The sequence below is a fragment of the Netta rufina genome, assembly GCF_964035555.1.
Source record: "Netta rufina genome assembly, chromosome: 1".
Classification (NCBI taxonomy): domain Eukaryota; kingdom Metazoa; phylum Chordata; class Aves; order Anseriformes; family Anatidae; genus Netta; species Netta rufina.
In genome coordinates this window covers 206,673,166-206,690,398 of record NC_140123.1, presented here as the reverse complement: position 1 = coordinate 206,690,398, position 17,233 = coordinate 206,673,166, and the positions used below count along the sequence as shown (strand labels likewise).

Genomic DNA, 17,233 nt, shown 5'->3' with positions numbered 1-17,233 from the left:
GAAAGATTGTTTTGGGTTCTCTCAGCTCATGGACAGGACAGACATGTTATTACTATAAGAGCCTGGGCAAAACTAGGACACAATCTGACTAATTCAGAAGTTGCCAACTGATGTGTTAAAGGGCTAACTGAAAAATCAAAGACGAATGCTTTTGTAAAAACTGAATGCAAACATGTCTCTCTCCTCCATCCTATGTTTATACAGGATGAAACAACTTCACAGGAAAAAATGATACAGAAGGAAGATGGGACTGGGACTTTACTACTATCCACAGAAAACTTGGAAAGACAGAAGACTGAAGATGGTATAATTATCCTCCTTCTTATCTATTTTAGAAAAAAAACATGTCCACAGTTACTGGTTCAATATGCTTTTGTTGACAAGATCATAAAAAAATGCTAATTCTTTCCAGTTGTTAAATGTAGAATTTATTAGCTCTTATACTGAAGGGTTCAGGCAGCACCTCTAGCTAATAGAATTAGAACTAAGATGAATCATAGAATCACAGAATAATTTATGCTGGAAGTTATCTCAGGCAGACTGTAGTCAAGCTTCCTGTTCACAGCAGGGTCAGCTATGAGATCAGACCAAGTTGCTGAGGCCTTTGTCTAGTCAGGTCTTGAAAACTTCCAGGATGGTGACTATACAACCTCCTGGGCAGCCTCTTCTGACACTTCACTGTCCTCATGGAAGAAATGATTTTTATGATATCCAGTTGGAACCTATTTTGTTTCAGCATATGCCTGTTGTCTTACATCCTCATAACTTGCACCACTCTAAAAACCCTGGCTTTGTCTTCTCAAGAACCTCTTCACAGGTGTTGGAAGGCTTACTTTAGGTGTCTACAAAGCTGCATCTTATACAAGCTAAATAAGCCCTGTTGCCTCAGCCTCTCCTCACATGGTCCTCACATGACCATCTCAGTGGTCTTCTAAGCTTGCTTCGGTTTATGTTCTTTATTTCAGAGTGGTTAGGCATTGGAAGGGGTTGCCCAGGGAGGTGGTGAAGTCACCGCCCCTGGGGGTGTTTAAGGAAAGGTTCAATGTGGTATTTAGGGATATGGTTTAGTGAGTAACTGAACTGAGTGTTCAGTTTTGGGCACCACTCTACAAGGACATTGGGGTGCTGGAGTGTGTCCAAAGGAGGGCAATGAAGCTGGTGAAGGGTCTAGAAAACAAGCCTTATTAGTAGTGGCTGAAGGAACTAGGGTTGTTTAGCCTAGAGAAAAGAAGGCTAAGGGGAGACCTTATCATACTCTACAATTACCTTAAAGGAGGTTGTAGCGAGGTGGGTATTGGGCACTTCTCCCAAGCACCAAGTGATTAGACAAGGGGAAATGGTCTCAAGTTGAAACAGAGGAGGTTTGGTTTGGATATTAGGATAAATTTCTTTACTGAAGGGGTTGTGCAGCATTGGAATAGGCTGCCCAGGGAAGTAGTTGAGACACCACCTGTGAAGGTCTTCCAAAAACGTGTATATTTAGACCTTAGACATGTTTTAGTGGTGGACATTAGTACTAGGTGAACAGTTGGACTAGATGATCTTAGGTCTTTTCCAACCTGAATGATGCTATGACTCTTTCTTACCAAGAGGACGCATTTTGTGATTTTTCCAAGAGACCAAAGTAAGGCACACCAGCTTGCAATTTTCCAGATCATCTTTTTGTTCTTTTGTTTGAAGTAGGATACAACATTTGCATTTTTTCAGTTACTGTAGACCCCAGTTTCCATAACTGATCATTGCATCAGTGAACAAGGGAAGAACAACTGTTATCATCTACCTGGATTTCTATAATGCCTTTCTAGTCCCCCACAGCACTCTTGCTTCAAAATTGGGTAGATAATAGTTTTTATGGACGAACTGATAGATGGATAAGGAATTGACTGGATGACAGCATCCAAGGAGTTACAGTCAATAACCCAGTGTTCAAATGGAAACCAGTAATGAGTGCTGTCTCTTAAGGGTCTGTACTGGGACCAATACAATATAACATCACTAATAAAATCAATAGTGAGATTGAGTGCAACCTCAAAAAGTTTGCGGATGACATCAGGCTGAATGGTGTGGTTGATACACTACTGGGAAGGGATGCCATCCAGAGGGACCTTGACAGGTGTGATAACTGTGCCTACATAAACCTCATGAAGTCCAACAAAGTTGAGTAGAAGGTCCTGCACCTGGATCAGAGCAATCCCCAACATCAGCATGGAATGGATGATGAAATGATTGAGAGTAGCCCTGCAAAGAAGGACTTGGGGATACTGGTGGATGAAAAATTGGATATGGGCTTGCAATGTGTGCTTGTAAATTGGAAAACCAGTCATATCCTGGGCTTTGCAAGAAGTGTGGCCAGAGGTCAAGGGTGATTCTTTCCTTCCACTCTGCTCATGAGACCTCACCTGGAGTACTGTAACTAGCTCTGCAATCACCAGTACAAGGAAGATATGGACCTGTTAGATAAGGTCCAGAGCAGGGCTACTAAAATGTTCGGAGGGTTGGAACCCCTCTTGTATGAAGAAAGCTTGACGAAGTTGGTGTTGTTCAACCTGGACAATAACAGAAGTCTCTGAGGAGACCTTTTTGAGTTTGTAAAGGGGGCTGATAAGAAAGGCTTTTTTACTAGGGACTGTAGTGACAGGATGAGGGGCAAAGGTTTTAATCTGAAAGAGGGTAGATTTAGATTGGATATAAGGAATAAATGTTTCATGATGAAGGTTGTGGAACAAGTTGCTCAGAGTAGTTGTGGATGCCCAGTCACTGGAAGTGTTCAGAGTCAGGCTGAATCATGCTTAGAGTGATGTAATTGTAGTGAAAGATATCCTTGCCCTTGGCACAAGGGTTGGACTAGATGATCTTTAAAGGTGCCTTTCTACCCAAACCATTCTATGATTCTATATGGTACAGGACATGTTTTTGCCTTTCTTTTGCTTTTGAGTATCAGAATGTTTTGAGTATTGTAGAACGGTTAAGGTTGGAAGGGACCTTTGAAGGTAATCTTGTGCATCCCTCCTCCTCAAGAAGGATCACACAGAGCTGCTTATCCAGGACCATGTCCAGCTGTCTTTTAAATATCTCCAAGGGAAACTCCACAGACTCTCTAGGCAACGTGTACTACTGCTCAGTTGCCTTCACAGTTTAAAAAAAAAAAAAAAAAGCAGCAAAAAATGTTTTTTTCTGTGTTCAGACAGTGCTTCCTGTGTTTCAAATTTGTGTCCATTGCCTCATGTCTTGTCACTGGGCACCACTGGAAGGAGCCTGACTCCATCTTCTTTGACCCCTCCCCCCTTCAGGTCTCTAGGCTAAAAAGTCTCAGTTTTCTCAGCCTTTCCTCATAGGAGACATGCTCTAACCCTTTAATTAACTTAGAGGCCTTTGGTGGTCTCCAAATGATTAAGGAAGAGGTTGAACAGCCATGGACCCAGTATTGACACATTGGCTCTGTGGTTAGTTACTGGCTTCCAGATAGACTTCATTCTGCTAAAAACCATCCTCTGGGCCTGGCCCATACCTCAAGAGCTTGTCTGTACGGATTTTATGTTGCACTGTGGCAGAAGCCTTACTGAAGTCTGTGTAGACAATACTTATGCTCTCCCCTTATCTACCAATTCAGTCATTTCATCATATGCAGTATAGTGACATACCTATCATGAATGGTGTTTACATGCCAGTTCTCAGAAATAAAAATAAAAATATCCTGAGTCAAACAGCAGATGAATTCTTGTACTGTTCTTGATTTGGACAATGGCCCTCCAGTGTTTTTATTCTCTCCCAGCTTTGACAGTTTCTCTTTCATTTTTATGCTAATGAAATTTGAAGCATTCTGCTACAATAATTCTTTCTTTCCCCTCCTTTTTAAGAATGATTTTCAAAACATGAAGCTCTATCAGCTATCCTTTAATTTCAATCTAAATAACAATAGAATAGAATAATTCAGTTGGAAAGGACCAACAAAGATAATCAAGTCCACCTGTCTGACCTCTTCAGGGCTAGACCAAAGTTTAAGCATATTATTAAGGACGTTATCCAAATGCCTCTTGAATGTTGACAGCCGTTAGTCGTCAACCACCTTGCTAAGAAGCCTGCTCCAGTGTTTGACCATCCCCACAGTAAAGAAATTTTTCCAAATATCTAGTCTGAATCTTCCCTGGTGCAGCTTTATACCATTCGCACACATTTTGTATCACTGGTTACCAGGGAAAAGAGATCATCACATCTCTCTCTATTTCCCCTCTTCAGGGGAAGGAGAAAGGGAAAAGAACAGTAAGTTTTCTTTTCTAAAAGGTGCTTAAAATCATTAATTTGTTTTGGTAGTTTGTGTCTTTCAGAGAAAAAAATAACTAACACGTTATCCAATGACAATGTTATGTATCTTCAGTGCAGAAGTGCTGCTTAGAGCCACGTGTCCTGTTCTATAAAGTTCCTGAAAGAGTATCATGTCACTCTCTAAATGAGAGTTTTAATTTTCAAATAAATTGTTTCATGTGCATGCGTTCTTGAATGTTTCAGATATACCACGCTTGCAACTTGTTCTCCAGGAGCCTCAGCAGGAAGCTGCGATGGTTGCAGAAAATTCAAAGGAGGTAATGATTAAGCAGCAAAAATAAGCCAAAACTAAAACAGGTCAAGGACTGGCCTTAAAACAGCTAAGCTGTTACGGCCTTTTTTAACAATCCTCTTTGAAAGGTTATTATTAACCGGATTAATGGCGAAAGACAGAAATAGCTTCCAAATACTGCTTGTCCTGTGTTCTTATCAGACTGTATTTCCCTTTGCTGTCTGTGTGGAATTCTTGTGTCCTTCATTCACCCAATCCATATTCTTGCTATTTTATACCTCTTATGAGTTAGTTCTGCAGCTAAATCATAGGCTAAACTGAGGGAAGTTTCAGGAAACACAATTCCAAAGGTTCAATTGTCATTATAGGATACCTTTCAAACCCTACTTATCCCCGCTGCCCTTTTGGGGATCTGGCAGACTGACTGGAAGAAGCTGAGTTCTCTTTGTAAAACAGGAGACTAGACTATATATTCTTTCACTGTGAACAGGTTTAGGTACAGTTGCAGGTAATCCATTGGTGAGAAGAGTGCAGGATTGCCTACCTTCTACTTTGCTTTATACTCAGTCAGCCAGGTGATGGAGATGGCTGCCAATGTATATTTGTAATAAGAATTTGTTGTAGAATTGTTTGTCAGCTTAGGGCATGGTCTGGGCTCTTTCCAGACTGCTGCACTCTGTTCCAGTCTGCCTGCAGGGGGGAAGAAGATGATGCTGTGTTTTATCTAAAACAATCCTCTCCAACTGAGAGAGTTGGCAGTTTGAAGTTTCCAGCTTCTCTCCTTCTCCAGTAATTGTATAGTAAAAGATCAAGCTTCATACATGTATTTATTGACTTTTTCATTAGCTTTTGATTTAAAAATGAGGATGGAAGGTGTTACATATGAAAATGCCAAAGACTGTTTCCTTAAGTTTGTATTGCTGTGGAGTAATTAAGGCAAAAGTTGACATTTGGGACTCATGCATTCTGAGTCAGTTCATCCTGCTTGACTTCAGAGCCTTACGTTCCAATTGCCTATTTTTGAGGTCTAATCTAGTGGATCAACAGGTATACACACGTGTAAACGCATGCATGTGGTCTTTTCAAGGGCAGCTGTACGCCTCTGAGCTATTTTATAGAGCCCCTTTATAAGCATTGGTGAGACTAGGTGCTTTAGCATATGATTCACCTTGACCAAGGTGGGTGTTTAAAACAGTGGACGAATCCAACTCTGGAAGTGTCCATTTTAGTGCCTTCATACATATGTATGCCTATATAAACAGTTTTTATGCAGTGTTCACATTTGGACAGCTGTATCCTGCAACTCATGCTCCTGACCCATTACTTTAGGCAAAGATATGTATGAATCCAATTCCAATACATGCAGTTTGTGTTGTGTACACAAATTATTTTAATGCAGCCCGTACATTTAATTTCAATGTGTGCAGCTTGCAAAGGCAAAAGTACTCTAGAATGTGGGTCTGGTGATTGCTTCCATATGACTGGGTAACCTGTTAGCACCTCATGTACTTATGTTCTAGATAGTTACAGCAAGTGTTAATTCTATTCACTTCATTTTGTTTTATGTCCTTACATTACTGGGATGTTGTTTTTGTCTTTGTTTTTCAAGAGGAGAGAGGAGTAGATTTTTTTAAAGACGTTTTATTCTAGTGTTGCGGGTTAATACCAGTAAGCAGCTAAGCACTACACAGCCACTTGCTCACTCTCACCTAGTGGAATGGGGAAAAGAATCAAAAGGGTCAAAGTGCGAGAACTCCAGAGTTGAGATAAAGACAGTTTAATATTGTAAAGCAAAAGCGCTGTGTACAAGCAAAGCAAAATAAGGAGTTAATTCATTAATTGCCAACTGATTTCATTCACTATTTCTTCATCCAATTGCTGAGCACAGCATCATATGTGAAATACTGTATTGGTCAGCTGGCGGCATCTGTCCTAGCTGTGTCCCTTCCCAGCTTCTTGTGCATCCCCAGTCTACACACTGGCCAGGCATTATGAGAAACAGAAAAGGCCTTGATGCTATGCAAGCACTGCTCAGCAAAAAGTAAAAGAACATTGGTGTGTTATTAACACTCCTTTCATCACAAATCCAAATCATAGCACCATATGAGCTACTATGAAGAAAATTAACTTATCCCAGACAAACACAATATTTCTACTTAAGTTATGACTTGTAGTCCCTTTGTACTCTAGTTCAAACCTTTTCCCACAGAGGTAGTTCTTGTGAGAGACAGTATATGTTAGGAACTGTCATGGAATATTGAAATTTGCTTTAATTGCAACTCAACCCGTAAGTCTTACTTCTTTTATGAATGTCAATAGCAAACTAACCAATTTCCTGAGTTTTATTCAACGTCTTTGTGTGGGCAAAAGGAGTCTGGGTCTGTGAAATAGCAAAGTCTCCTCTCTCTTAGCAGTATGCTCCAACTTCAGCAGTCAGGTTCTTTCCTATCTGAAAGAGAAGCAGGAGAGGTATAGCAGTTAATAGATTCTTGTTGAGTAGTTAATTCATTTACGTTATGTAGCCTAGTGTAACCTTCCTTGAGAGACTGCAGGTTCTTTATCTGCTCCAACAGTAAAGCATACAGTGACAAACACATGATTTCTCACATTCACTGCTTGGGTGGTGAAAAGTTAAAAATCTATTGTCAGTTGCTTTGAAGCACTGAAGATGAAAGAGTAAGCAAGGTGGGAAGGAGATTAATTGCATTCAGTAATATCCTGAACTCATACCCTAAATCTGATCGGATACCGTAACCTGATGTCTTAGTTTTAGTCTTTCATCTTAGAAAGACGTCTTAGTCTTCTGCTTACCATCATAAATAATCTATTTTTTTTTTTAATTTTATTTCTGTTAGGCATCAGAAATGGGTCTAAAGTAGGGAATGTCAGGTTTTACTCAAAGCTTGGCAGAATAGCAGCTAAGATAGCTATCTTCCAATGCAAAGATTGTAGCTCAAAACTAAGTATGTTTTCTTCCACCAATAGAATAAAAATGCTGGATCTGAGGTGAAAATGCAAGACTTGCAGACTCTGGAAGATCCAGCCTCTTATGTAGATTGCTCTCCTACACTGAGAGGTAAGGACGTAGAATAAATTACATTGACCTTAAAACTGTGGAAATTTGAGAGTCGTCATGGAAAAATCCAAGGTGATTTGGAAAGCAGAGCTTTCAGGTCAGAATCTAAAGATACACAGGAATTAGCAAAGATACACAGGAGTTAGAAGAGAAAACACTATTGCAGGCAAGAAGTAATGCATCAGAAGAGAAGAAAAAAGTAGTCCCTACTACTGTCCCTAATACTGTGTGAAAGGGAGAACGTTTTGAAGGAGGCTATTTGTTGATGCAGAGACTGATGTGTAGTACGTGGAAGAGACTTAAGGTAAGATGAAGGATTGGGTTCCTGTCTTCAAACTAGCAAGCTTTTTTTTTTGTCTCTGGTACTACTGCCTTCCCTCCCCACCCTACCTCTAAATTATCAAAAACAAAACAAAACAAACAAAAAAAAACCACCATCACCACCAACTAAAAATTGTTACCTGGGTGGTTGCAGAGTAAGGCTTCTAAAAATTAGTAATGCTATGATTAAATGCTCATATCTCTACCTTCTCGCACTTCATGAAGAGATGATCACTTGCTTAATTCCTTGAAAGCTTAAGCTGTTGCCAACAATCATCGAATCATAGAATAATTAAGGTTGGAAAAGATGTCCAAGATCATCTGGTCCGACCATCCCCCTGCTACCAATATCACCCACTAAACCGTGTCCGTAAGCACCATGTCCAACCTTTCTGTAAACACTCCAAGGGACGGTGACTCTATCACCGCCCTGGACAACCCATTCCAATGCCTGACTACTCTTTCTAAGAAGAAATTTCTCCTAATTTCCAACCTAAATTAACCCTGGTGCAACTTAAGGCCATTCCCTGTAGTCCTATCACTAGTTATCTGTGAGAAGAGGCTTACCCCCAGCTCCCCACAACTTCCTTTCAGGTAGTTGGAGAGAACAATATGAGCAAAATGGCAAAATCAAACCTGAATGGGCAACTACTATAATCTCTGGTGTTTCTTAGCATTTAAGAGCTTAGATTTACAACCTTGCTTTTCTCAATGCACATATTTATAATTTTCTAGGATTTTTTCGGTTTTGACAACAATAACAAACAAAACAATAAAAAAAGAAACAACGCAAAACCAACAAAACAGAAAATGAGGTTTCAGAGGTTTTTTTTAATAATAGTTCTAGCAGTGTGACAGAGCTAACTTAGCTATCAGAAAAAAAGAAAAAAGTAATTTTCTCAAAGAAGAGGTGTAATTGCAGGGTTCATAATTAAATCCTCATTTCTTTTTTTTTTTTTTTAAGGGTGCAAGTGTACTGGTTCACTTTTCTCTTTGTCTCTTCATCCTTTTGTAGAGGTTAGATATACTGTAGACTTGGGTGATGCCAGCATGCAGTAAATGCAGTAGTTTTTGCATCTGCAGAGCTTGGGGATGTCTGGACCCAGTCCATAGCTTCAAACTCTTGACCTTTTTTATTTCCTACCTTGGAAACTGGAGAAACTCCAGTCCTGTAAATTGCCTGTTTGATTACCTACTGAATTAATGTACAACTCATTTACTTATGGTGACATATACATTTTATGACTAGGTATGTCAGGATTGATGGTGAATTCAGAAGTGCAAAAGCCTTTTGATGATACTTCGGTGCTACCTGAGGTACAAATTTTACCCCGTACTTTTTACTTTTCAATATTGTATGAATCCATGGATATGGTAACTACTTGTAATTTCAGAAGCCCCAAAGAACAGTTTTTGTTTTAGCATCCCATAATAACAACTAGTTAGTAATCTTTAATACATAGCTTTTTTTAATAGTTCCTCATAAATTATTTCTGCCCTGCAACCTGGTAGAATGGACAGTCTTTGTAATACAAGATACTGACTTATTTCTGTACTGGTGATCCATGCTTTATGGCCAGGATTTGTGACTGTTTTGGGGGGTAAGAGGAAACTTTAAGATTAATATTTGGAAAAATTCAAGCACTTTAGACCAGATGTTTTGTTTAGTCTTCATACTTTGGAGATGGACGCATACTGGAATATGTGTTTCTATATTATTTCTTAACCACATTAAATGGGCAAGTAGAATAGGGGACAAAACCTCCTGTTTTGGAGACTATGGATACAGTAGATAAGTCTAGTGGAATACATCTGAGAATCACAGGAGAACTGAGACATTTCAGAATCAGACTATCCTGTAACCAAGAAAGAATGTGAAATAAGGTAACAGGAAGTTACATTTATGGTTTAATCCTCAAAACAGTCTTTCATGCTGCTGCTTCATAGGATCATAGAATGGCTTGGGTTGGAAGGGACCTTAAAGATCATCTAATTCCAACTCCCCCTCCCCACAATGGGCAAGGACACCTTTCACTAGACCAAGTTACTCAAAGCTCCATCCAACCTGGCCTTAAACAATTCCAGGGATGGGGCATCCACAAATTCTCTGGGCAACTTGTTCCAGTAAACAAATAATGTTTACTATTATCCTCATTGTAAGTAATTTCTTCCCATCACCAAATCTAAATCTACCCACTTTTAGTTTGAAGCCATTAGTCCTTGTCCTATCACTACATTCCCTGATAAAGAGTCCTTCCCCAGCTTTCCTGTAGGCTCTCTTTAAGTTCTGGAAGGCCCTTATAAGGTCTCCCCAGAGCCTTCTCTTCTCCAGGCTGAGCAACCCCACCTCCCTCAGCCTATCTTCATAGGAGAGGTATGTTCCAGCCCTTTGATCATCCTTGTGGCCCTCCTCTGGACTTTCTCTAATACAACCATGTCCTTCTTATATTGTCCTTATATATTCAGGAACTGAAATGACCTGAGGAGTCCTCCTGTTTTTAATAAGGGTATTGCACCTGATAGCACAAGAAAGGGTAACCTTAAACTACAAAATGTAGAACGCAGTTACTTTGAGAACAATGAAAAGTGTCCCTTTGACAGGATTCAAAGGAAAATTGAAACCTTTTGTTGTGTTTTAGGCAACAACAGATGGCTTTCCCAGGGGAAGTGAGCAGTTTACTGGGGAAAAATGTATGTCTGGAATTCTAGAATATCTTGCTGCAGAGAAACAGAAAGAGCTGTCAGTTTTGCTGCTGGAACTGAAAGAAGCCCAAGAAGAAATAACATTTCTGAAAGGGCAGCTCAAGGACCCAAGCAGTCAAACTTCTACAGTAAATGAAGCAGGAGAAGAAGCTAACCAGCTGGAAGATAATTCCCAGATACAGCATCTTGACGGGGAAGAGCAAAAGGCTTCAGATGCACAAAATAAGTTGATCAATAGCTCATTACTGAGAGAAACAGAAATACATCAAATTAGTGCACTTCAGGAAAACAAAACCAGTCTTCAAGAGGTGCCCCAGGGGAGTGCTGTTCATGACAGAAGGGAAATGGAAGCAACACAGGTAGTCTCTACAACAGTTTCAGAGCCTGGCACCTCTCAATGTGAAGATCTGATAAAGCTGCAAAATCAAGTTACAGAACTGCAAATAATTCTGCAGAAATCAGAAGAATCCTATAAGAAAGATCTGGGAGAAAAAGATGACGAAATAAATAGGCTAAACCAGTTGGCTGAGGAATACAGAAAAAAGATAGAGGATTCTGACAGTGCATTTTGTGTTTTGGCTGAAGAAAGAGATCAGCTCCTTTGTCAGGCAAAGGACCTTTCTACCATAACAGAACTGAAGGAGCAAGTGAAGCAACTGGAGGAAAATCTAGCTCTTTCAGAAAAGCGGAGACTGTCAGACAGTCAGAACAGTCTTCTGAGAGAACAAATCCAAAGCCTAAAAAATGAATTTAAATCCAAAGAGATAAAAATTGAAGCTTTGCAAAAAGACTTGGATGAAGCACAACTTCAGCTTTCTGATCAGGACCTGCAACTAAAAGACATGAGAAGCCAGGTCCAGAACAAGGAATGTGAAGTACTTGACCTGGAACAACTTCTGAGGAAGAAAACAGCTGAGATAGAAGAGCTTTCCCAAAGCTTAACCTTAAAGGGCAATGAAGCAGCAAGCCTAGAACAGCTTGTTGCTGAACATACCAGGTGTATAGAGACCCTGCAGCAAACCTTGTTTGAGAAAGAAGAACAGATGACAGAGATCAGTGTCAGCATGTCTGAGAAAATAGTACTGCTGAATGAAGAAAAATTTTCTCTAGAAACTGAGTTAAAGAGTCTCAAAGAGAAAACAAGCCTCTTATTAAAAGCCAAGGAGGAAAAAGACGAAAACATAAAAGCAAAAGATACATACCTGAGCTGTGAATCATCTGAGCAGCAGTATGGGACAGAAACAGCATGTAAAGAAAGTGAGACATTAGTAAGTGAACTTGAACTTCTGAAAAAAGAAAATGAACAAGTAAAGCGGAAGTTGCAAGCAGCACTTGTTAACAGGAAGGAGCTCCTGAAGAAGGTTAGCAAATTGGAGAACGAATTAGTAGAGCTGAGAAGAGGGGCTGAATCAGAAAACTCAGTGGCTCAAGAAGCTGAAGGAGGAGAAAATATGACAGTTAGAATAAGCCAAGAAGTGAATCTTGAAAGCCAGCCCAGAGAGGAGTATCTAATTCAACTGCTTTCTGAAAAGGAATCGGAGTTGCAGAGCATCCGGAAGGACCTGCTAGATAAAGAAACTGCTGAAGCACAGTTACACGCAGTGATTGAGGAAATGAAGCAAAGCTTGCAAGGAAAGACAAACATTGATTCGATTGAAGTTGAAATCATGAAAGGTCAGACAATTGCTGACAAACTAACTGAAACCAATAAAAGCCCAGAAGATTATGAAGAAAATGAAAAAAAATGTTCAGCAGCTACAAATCTTGAAGAAAACCAGAAGTCTGCTCTGAAAGAGAGGATTTCAACTCTTGAACAAGAAAAGGAACAACTTCAAAAAAAACTTCAGGAAGCACTGGTGTCTCGCAAAGACACTATAAAGAAGGCTCAAGAGAAAGACAGGCATCACAGAGAACAGCTTAAACAGCAGAAAGATGATTACAACATCTTACAAGAACAATTTGATATGCAAAGCAAAGAGAAGGAAAGCATCCAAGCTCAGCTCAGACAACTCCAAGAACAGAGAGGATCAAGAGAGAGTATTCCTGAGAATCAAGGTTGGTTGGATTCTTCGTGCTTGGAAGCAGAAAATACTACAAACAGCAAGCTTATACAAGTTGCAGGTGTTTCTGAGGAAGAGTATAAGACAAAATTTGAGAAATTGCAGATGGAAAAAGAGGAATTGGAACATCAGGTCAGCCATATGGAAAGTGAACTTGCTTGCAAATCAGAATTAGTCTTTCGTTTGCAAGAACGCATAGCACAGTTGTTTCCGGAGACAGGACTGACTAGAACCTCCGACCAAGCTGAAGCTGACACAGCAAGACTTCAGACAGAATTGGAGGAAAGTCAAGTAAAAGTTTCTAGAGAAGACAATCTGGAAGACCTGAAAACACTTATGCATCAAAAGGATGAAGAAATTGAATTCCTTAATTTGCAGTTAAGGCAGAAAAGTGAAGCTCTCATTAACGCAGAGGCACAGTTGCTGGAAAAAGAAGATTCGATCAAGAGACTCTGTAGTCAGTTTGAAACTCAAGCTCAGGTACATGAGGAACAAAGCGAGAGACTGCAAACTGAGCAGCCTGAAATTCAGCACAAGCAAGATGACAGTGCAGAAGCAGCTAAACAGAAGAATCAAATGCAGAGAAAGTTGCAAGCTGCACTTATTTCTAGAAAAGAAGCATTAAAGGAGAGCAAATCTCTGAAAGAGGAACTGGCAAATGCCAAAGCTATTATTGAGAATCTTTCTGTCAAGCTGACAAATATGGAAAGCGAAATACGTGGCCATGTTAAAGAAACAGATAGTTTAACAGAAAAGTTAGTGGGTCTCACTGAAGAGCGAGAAAAACTTATTGCAGAAGTTGATAAGGTAGTTAGAGAAAATCAGAATCTTGATGGATGCTGTAAAAACCTTAAATCGACTCTAGACAGAGTTGTTCTAGAGAAAGAGAAGCAGGAGAAGGAGATGGAATCCTTGAAATGTTTTCAAGCTGCTGAGAGTTCTGAGTGGTGTGAGAAATATAGGGAGCTTCAGAAAGAATATGAAACTCTCCTGCAGTCATATGAAAATGTGAGTAATGAGGCTGAGCGGATTCAGCGTGTTTTGGAAACTGTTAGACAGGAAAAGCAGGAAATTTTCATTAAGCTGAAAAGTGCTGAAGCAAAAAGAGAAGAAACAGATAAGCAGCTACAGGAAGCTGGGCAGGAAATTGATGGAATGAAGGAGAAAATGAGGAAATTTGCAAAATCAAAGCAACAAAAGATCCTGGAACTAGAGGAGGAGAATGAGAAGCTTAGATCAGAGATACATTCTACAGATGAGGACCTACACAGGACCAGAGATGTATCTTTATTTACAAATATTAGCCTGAAAGAAGATCTGGAGAGCTCTAGGAGGGATTATCAGTCTCTTTCTACTCAGCTTGAAACAGTAATGGCTGAAAAAGAGTCTCTTACTCAGGAGATCACAGACTTAAAGCATCACTTGCAGTTAACAGAATCCAAGCTGAAGGAAAGCAGAGAACTGATAGACAAGTATGGTGCCCAGAAGACAACAGGAGAAGAAACAAATCAGGCAGTTGACATGCCACCACCTGTGGAGAGGACTGAAAATCAAGTGGATTTAAGCTTTAGACCAAAATCTCCTAATGCAGAGCTGGAACAAAAAGCTTTTGAAGATAGTAGTTTATCTGAGGATCTTAATATCTATGTAAAAAAGATAGCTGAGCTCACAGAGCGAATCACAGAACTAGAAGATAATAGGAGGGCTTCAGAACAACAGCTGGGTGACATCCGCGTGTGTGTGGAGACTTTAGCAGGTGAGAAGAGGGCTTTAGAGACCCAAATGGAAGTGAAAGTCCATGAATTGAATATTCTCCAGGACACAGTAGCAAAGATGGAGCAAACAGTTCAAAACACAAAAGAAGACCTTATCAGGATGTCTGAACTGAAGGACACTCTAGAGGCTGAGAAGGATGATTTGGAAGAAAGGCTCATGAATCAGCTGGCAGAACTTAATGGGAGTATTGGAAATTATCAGCAAAATGCAACAGACTTCCAAATTGAAAATGAGCAACTGAAACGTGAGCTTCAGAGTTTGCAGAGAATTATACATGAAGTAGAGGAGGAGAAACGTCAGATGGCAAAGGAGAATAGTAAAACAAGTTCAGAAAATCAAAAGGTAGAAAAGCTAAAGAACACGTGGAGGGGAGACAGTAGCACACATGTAAAGGAGCTTCAGGAATTGCTGAGGCAGAAACAGCAGGAGATTAAGCAGCTGCAGAAAGACTGTATTAAAAGCCAGGAAAAAATCAGTAGTTTAGAAAGAACTGTTAAAGCTCTGGAATTTGTCCAGAGCGAGTCTCAGAAAGATCTAGAAGCAGCCAAAGAAACTTTAGCAAAAGCACTTGAAGACACCAGTAAAGCCCAGAAAGAGCTTGCTCTCTGCAGAGTAGTATTGGATGACACACAGAGTGAGGCAGCAAGGGTTCTAGCAGAGAGTGTCAAAGTAAAAGAAGAGTTACGTGCAAACAAAGAGAATATTCAAATTCAAATGAAGAAAAAAGATGAGGACTTTGAAAGAAGACTGGAACAGGAGAAAAACAAGCACTCAAAGGAAATCAAGAACATGGAAGAAAAGCTGGCAACTTTGCAGAGGGAGAAAGACTATATGGAAACAACTGTTCGTGATGTTCAAGACTCTTTGACAACAAAGGATCAAGAAGCCAAGGAATTGGAAGGCAACCTAAACAAAACACTAGCCCAACTTGCAGCGTTCACCAGGAGCATGTCTTCCCTTCAGGATGACAGGGATAGAGTGATAGATGAATCCAAAACATGGGAGAAGAAATTCACAGAAACTATTCAAAAGAAGGAGGAAGAAATACGTTCAAAAGAGGAAATGTGTGTTATGCTAAAGGACCAGATGAAGCAGATGACTATACATGTGGAAGAACTTCAGATTCATATATCCAGGTAAAGAAGGTGATAATGACTAAGCTGGTATTAATGTATTTCCTTTTAAGAAGCAGCAGCCAAAGGTAAGAAAGGACTTCCACTTCCTTTTGCAACATACTGTAAAGAAAGAATTATGAATACATAAATATGCTAAATGTGACAATTGGCAAAAGTAATGAATGCCTAAGATGGAGAGAAGAATTATTCTTAAACAAACAAACAAACAAAACATAATTAGGCTCATCTCTTGGATCACTTGCATTTGAATAGAAAAGAGGTTTGGAGTTAGGCTGTAGGGAGTTAGTATGTATTTGTTGAATGCACAAAGATACAGGGGAATTAACACTGTGAACTATTCCCCCTTCTCATCATGAGAGTACTCCTGTTAGATCTATTCCCTGTAACAGTCACTAGCCAACTGAGTACTATCCTGAGTCTTTAGTAGTCTGAAATTCAAAATATTCTTTTGCATCAAATTGTCACTCCTAGAAATTAAGTTTGGCAAGTCAATAGAGGGTTGGGATACATAATTCCAGTTTAATCCCGTATTAGATTTTGAGGGAAAGATGGAGCAAGAGAAATACAATGAAAAGCTATCTTTTATCTTCCAACATTAAAAACAAACCATTGAGTAAATTTGTTTGACAAAGTTTGCGATCAAAATGCTCTATTTTTATATGCTGGAAAGTGAAATGAGTATCAAGCAACTGAGAACAGCAACTTCACTGATTTATACTTCCCAGATAAAATGGGAGAGAAAAAGGAGTATTTTGATGAAAAAGGAGGTGATAATACTCAACATCTAACCTTCACCTTTTTTGACAATATTGACATAAAGATTTATTTCACTGAACACTGAAAAATAATCACATAATCACAGAATGTTTGAGGTTGGAAGGCACATCTGGCATCTTGTTTTCAAGAAAACTGACTTTGGCTTTTTCAAGGATCTGCTTGGAAGAGTCCTATGGGATAAAGCTCTGGAAGAAAGAGTGGCCCAAGAAAGCTGAACGATATTCAAAGATCACCTCTTTTTGGCTCAAAAGCAGTCCACCCCAATGAATAGAAAGGCAAAAATGCCAGGAGGTGTGTCACGAGTAACCTGGGAAGAATACAGAGACATAGTGATACGGTTTAGTGGAGGACTGGTTAGTGTTAGGCCAGAGGTTGGACTAGGTGATCTTGGAGGTCTCTTCCAGCCTAGACAATTCTGTGATTCTGTGATTGTCTGAGCATGTAGGCATGAAGTCAGAAAAGCTAAAGCCCAAATGGAACTGAGTCTGGCCAAGATCATTAAAAGGGCTTATATAAATACACCAGTAATAAAAGGAAGACTAAGGAAAATGTGGGTCTACTGCTGTATGAAATGGGGTACCAGGGTACCCAGGACAGGGTAAAGGTACACAGGCTGAGGTACTCAGATGCATTCTTTGCCTCAGTCTTTACTGGCAAGACTGTTCTTCAGGAATCCCAGGTCCCAGAGACTAGAGTGAAAGGCCAGAGCAAGGAAGATGTACCAAGAAAGAGGATCAGATTGTATCAGGTTTAAGCAAACTGGACATTCATGGGGCTCATTCACTGTGGGTCCTGATGGAATACACCTATGAGTGCTGAGGCAGCTGGC

The 17,233-nt window shown here is 39.8% G+C and overlaps 1 protein-coding gene across 3 annotated transcripts in view; it reads left to right on the top strand.

Moving 5' to 3' along the window:
• The window catches only part of GOLGB1 (golgin B1), a 68,340-nt gene that overhangs the window by 25,625 nt on the left and 25,482 nt on the right, over positions 1 to 17,233 (top strand). For all 3 annotated transcript variants that reach the window (XR_014618548.1, XM_084288764.1, XM_084288765.1), the window contains exons 11-15: positions 205 to 304; positions 4,507 to 4,580; positions 7,541 to 7,631; positions 9,202 to 9,269; positions 10,592 to 15,627. Coding sequence is in view for 2 of the 3 variants with exons in the window: in XM_084288764.1 (XP_084144890.1) it covers positions 205 to 304; positions 4,507 to 4,580; positions 7,541 to 7,631; positions 9,202 to 9,269; positions 10,592 to 15,627 (5,369 nt within the window). In the remaining variant the exon portion in view is untranslated. The remainder of the gene's footprint in view (positions 1 to 204; positions 305 to 4,506; positions 4,581 to 7,540; positions 7,632 to 9,201; positions 9,270 to 10,591; positions 15,628 to 17,233) is intronic.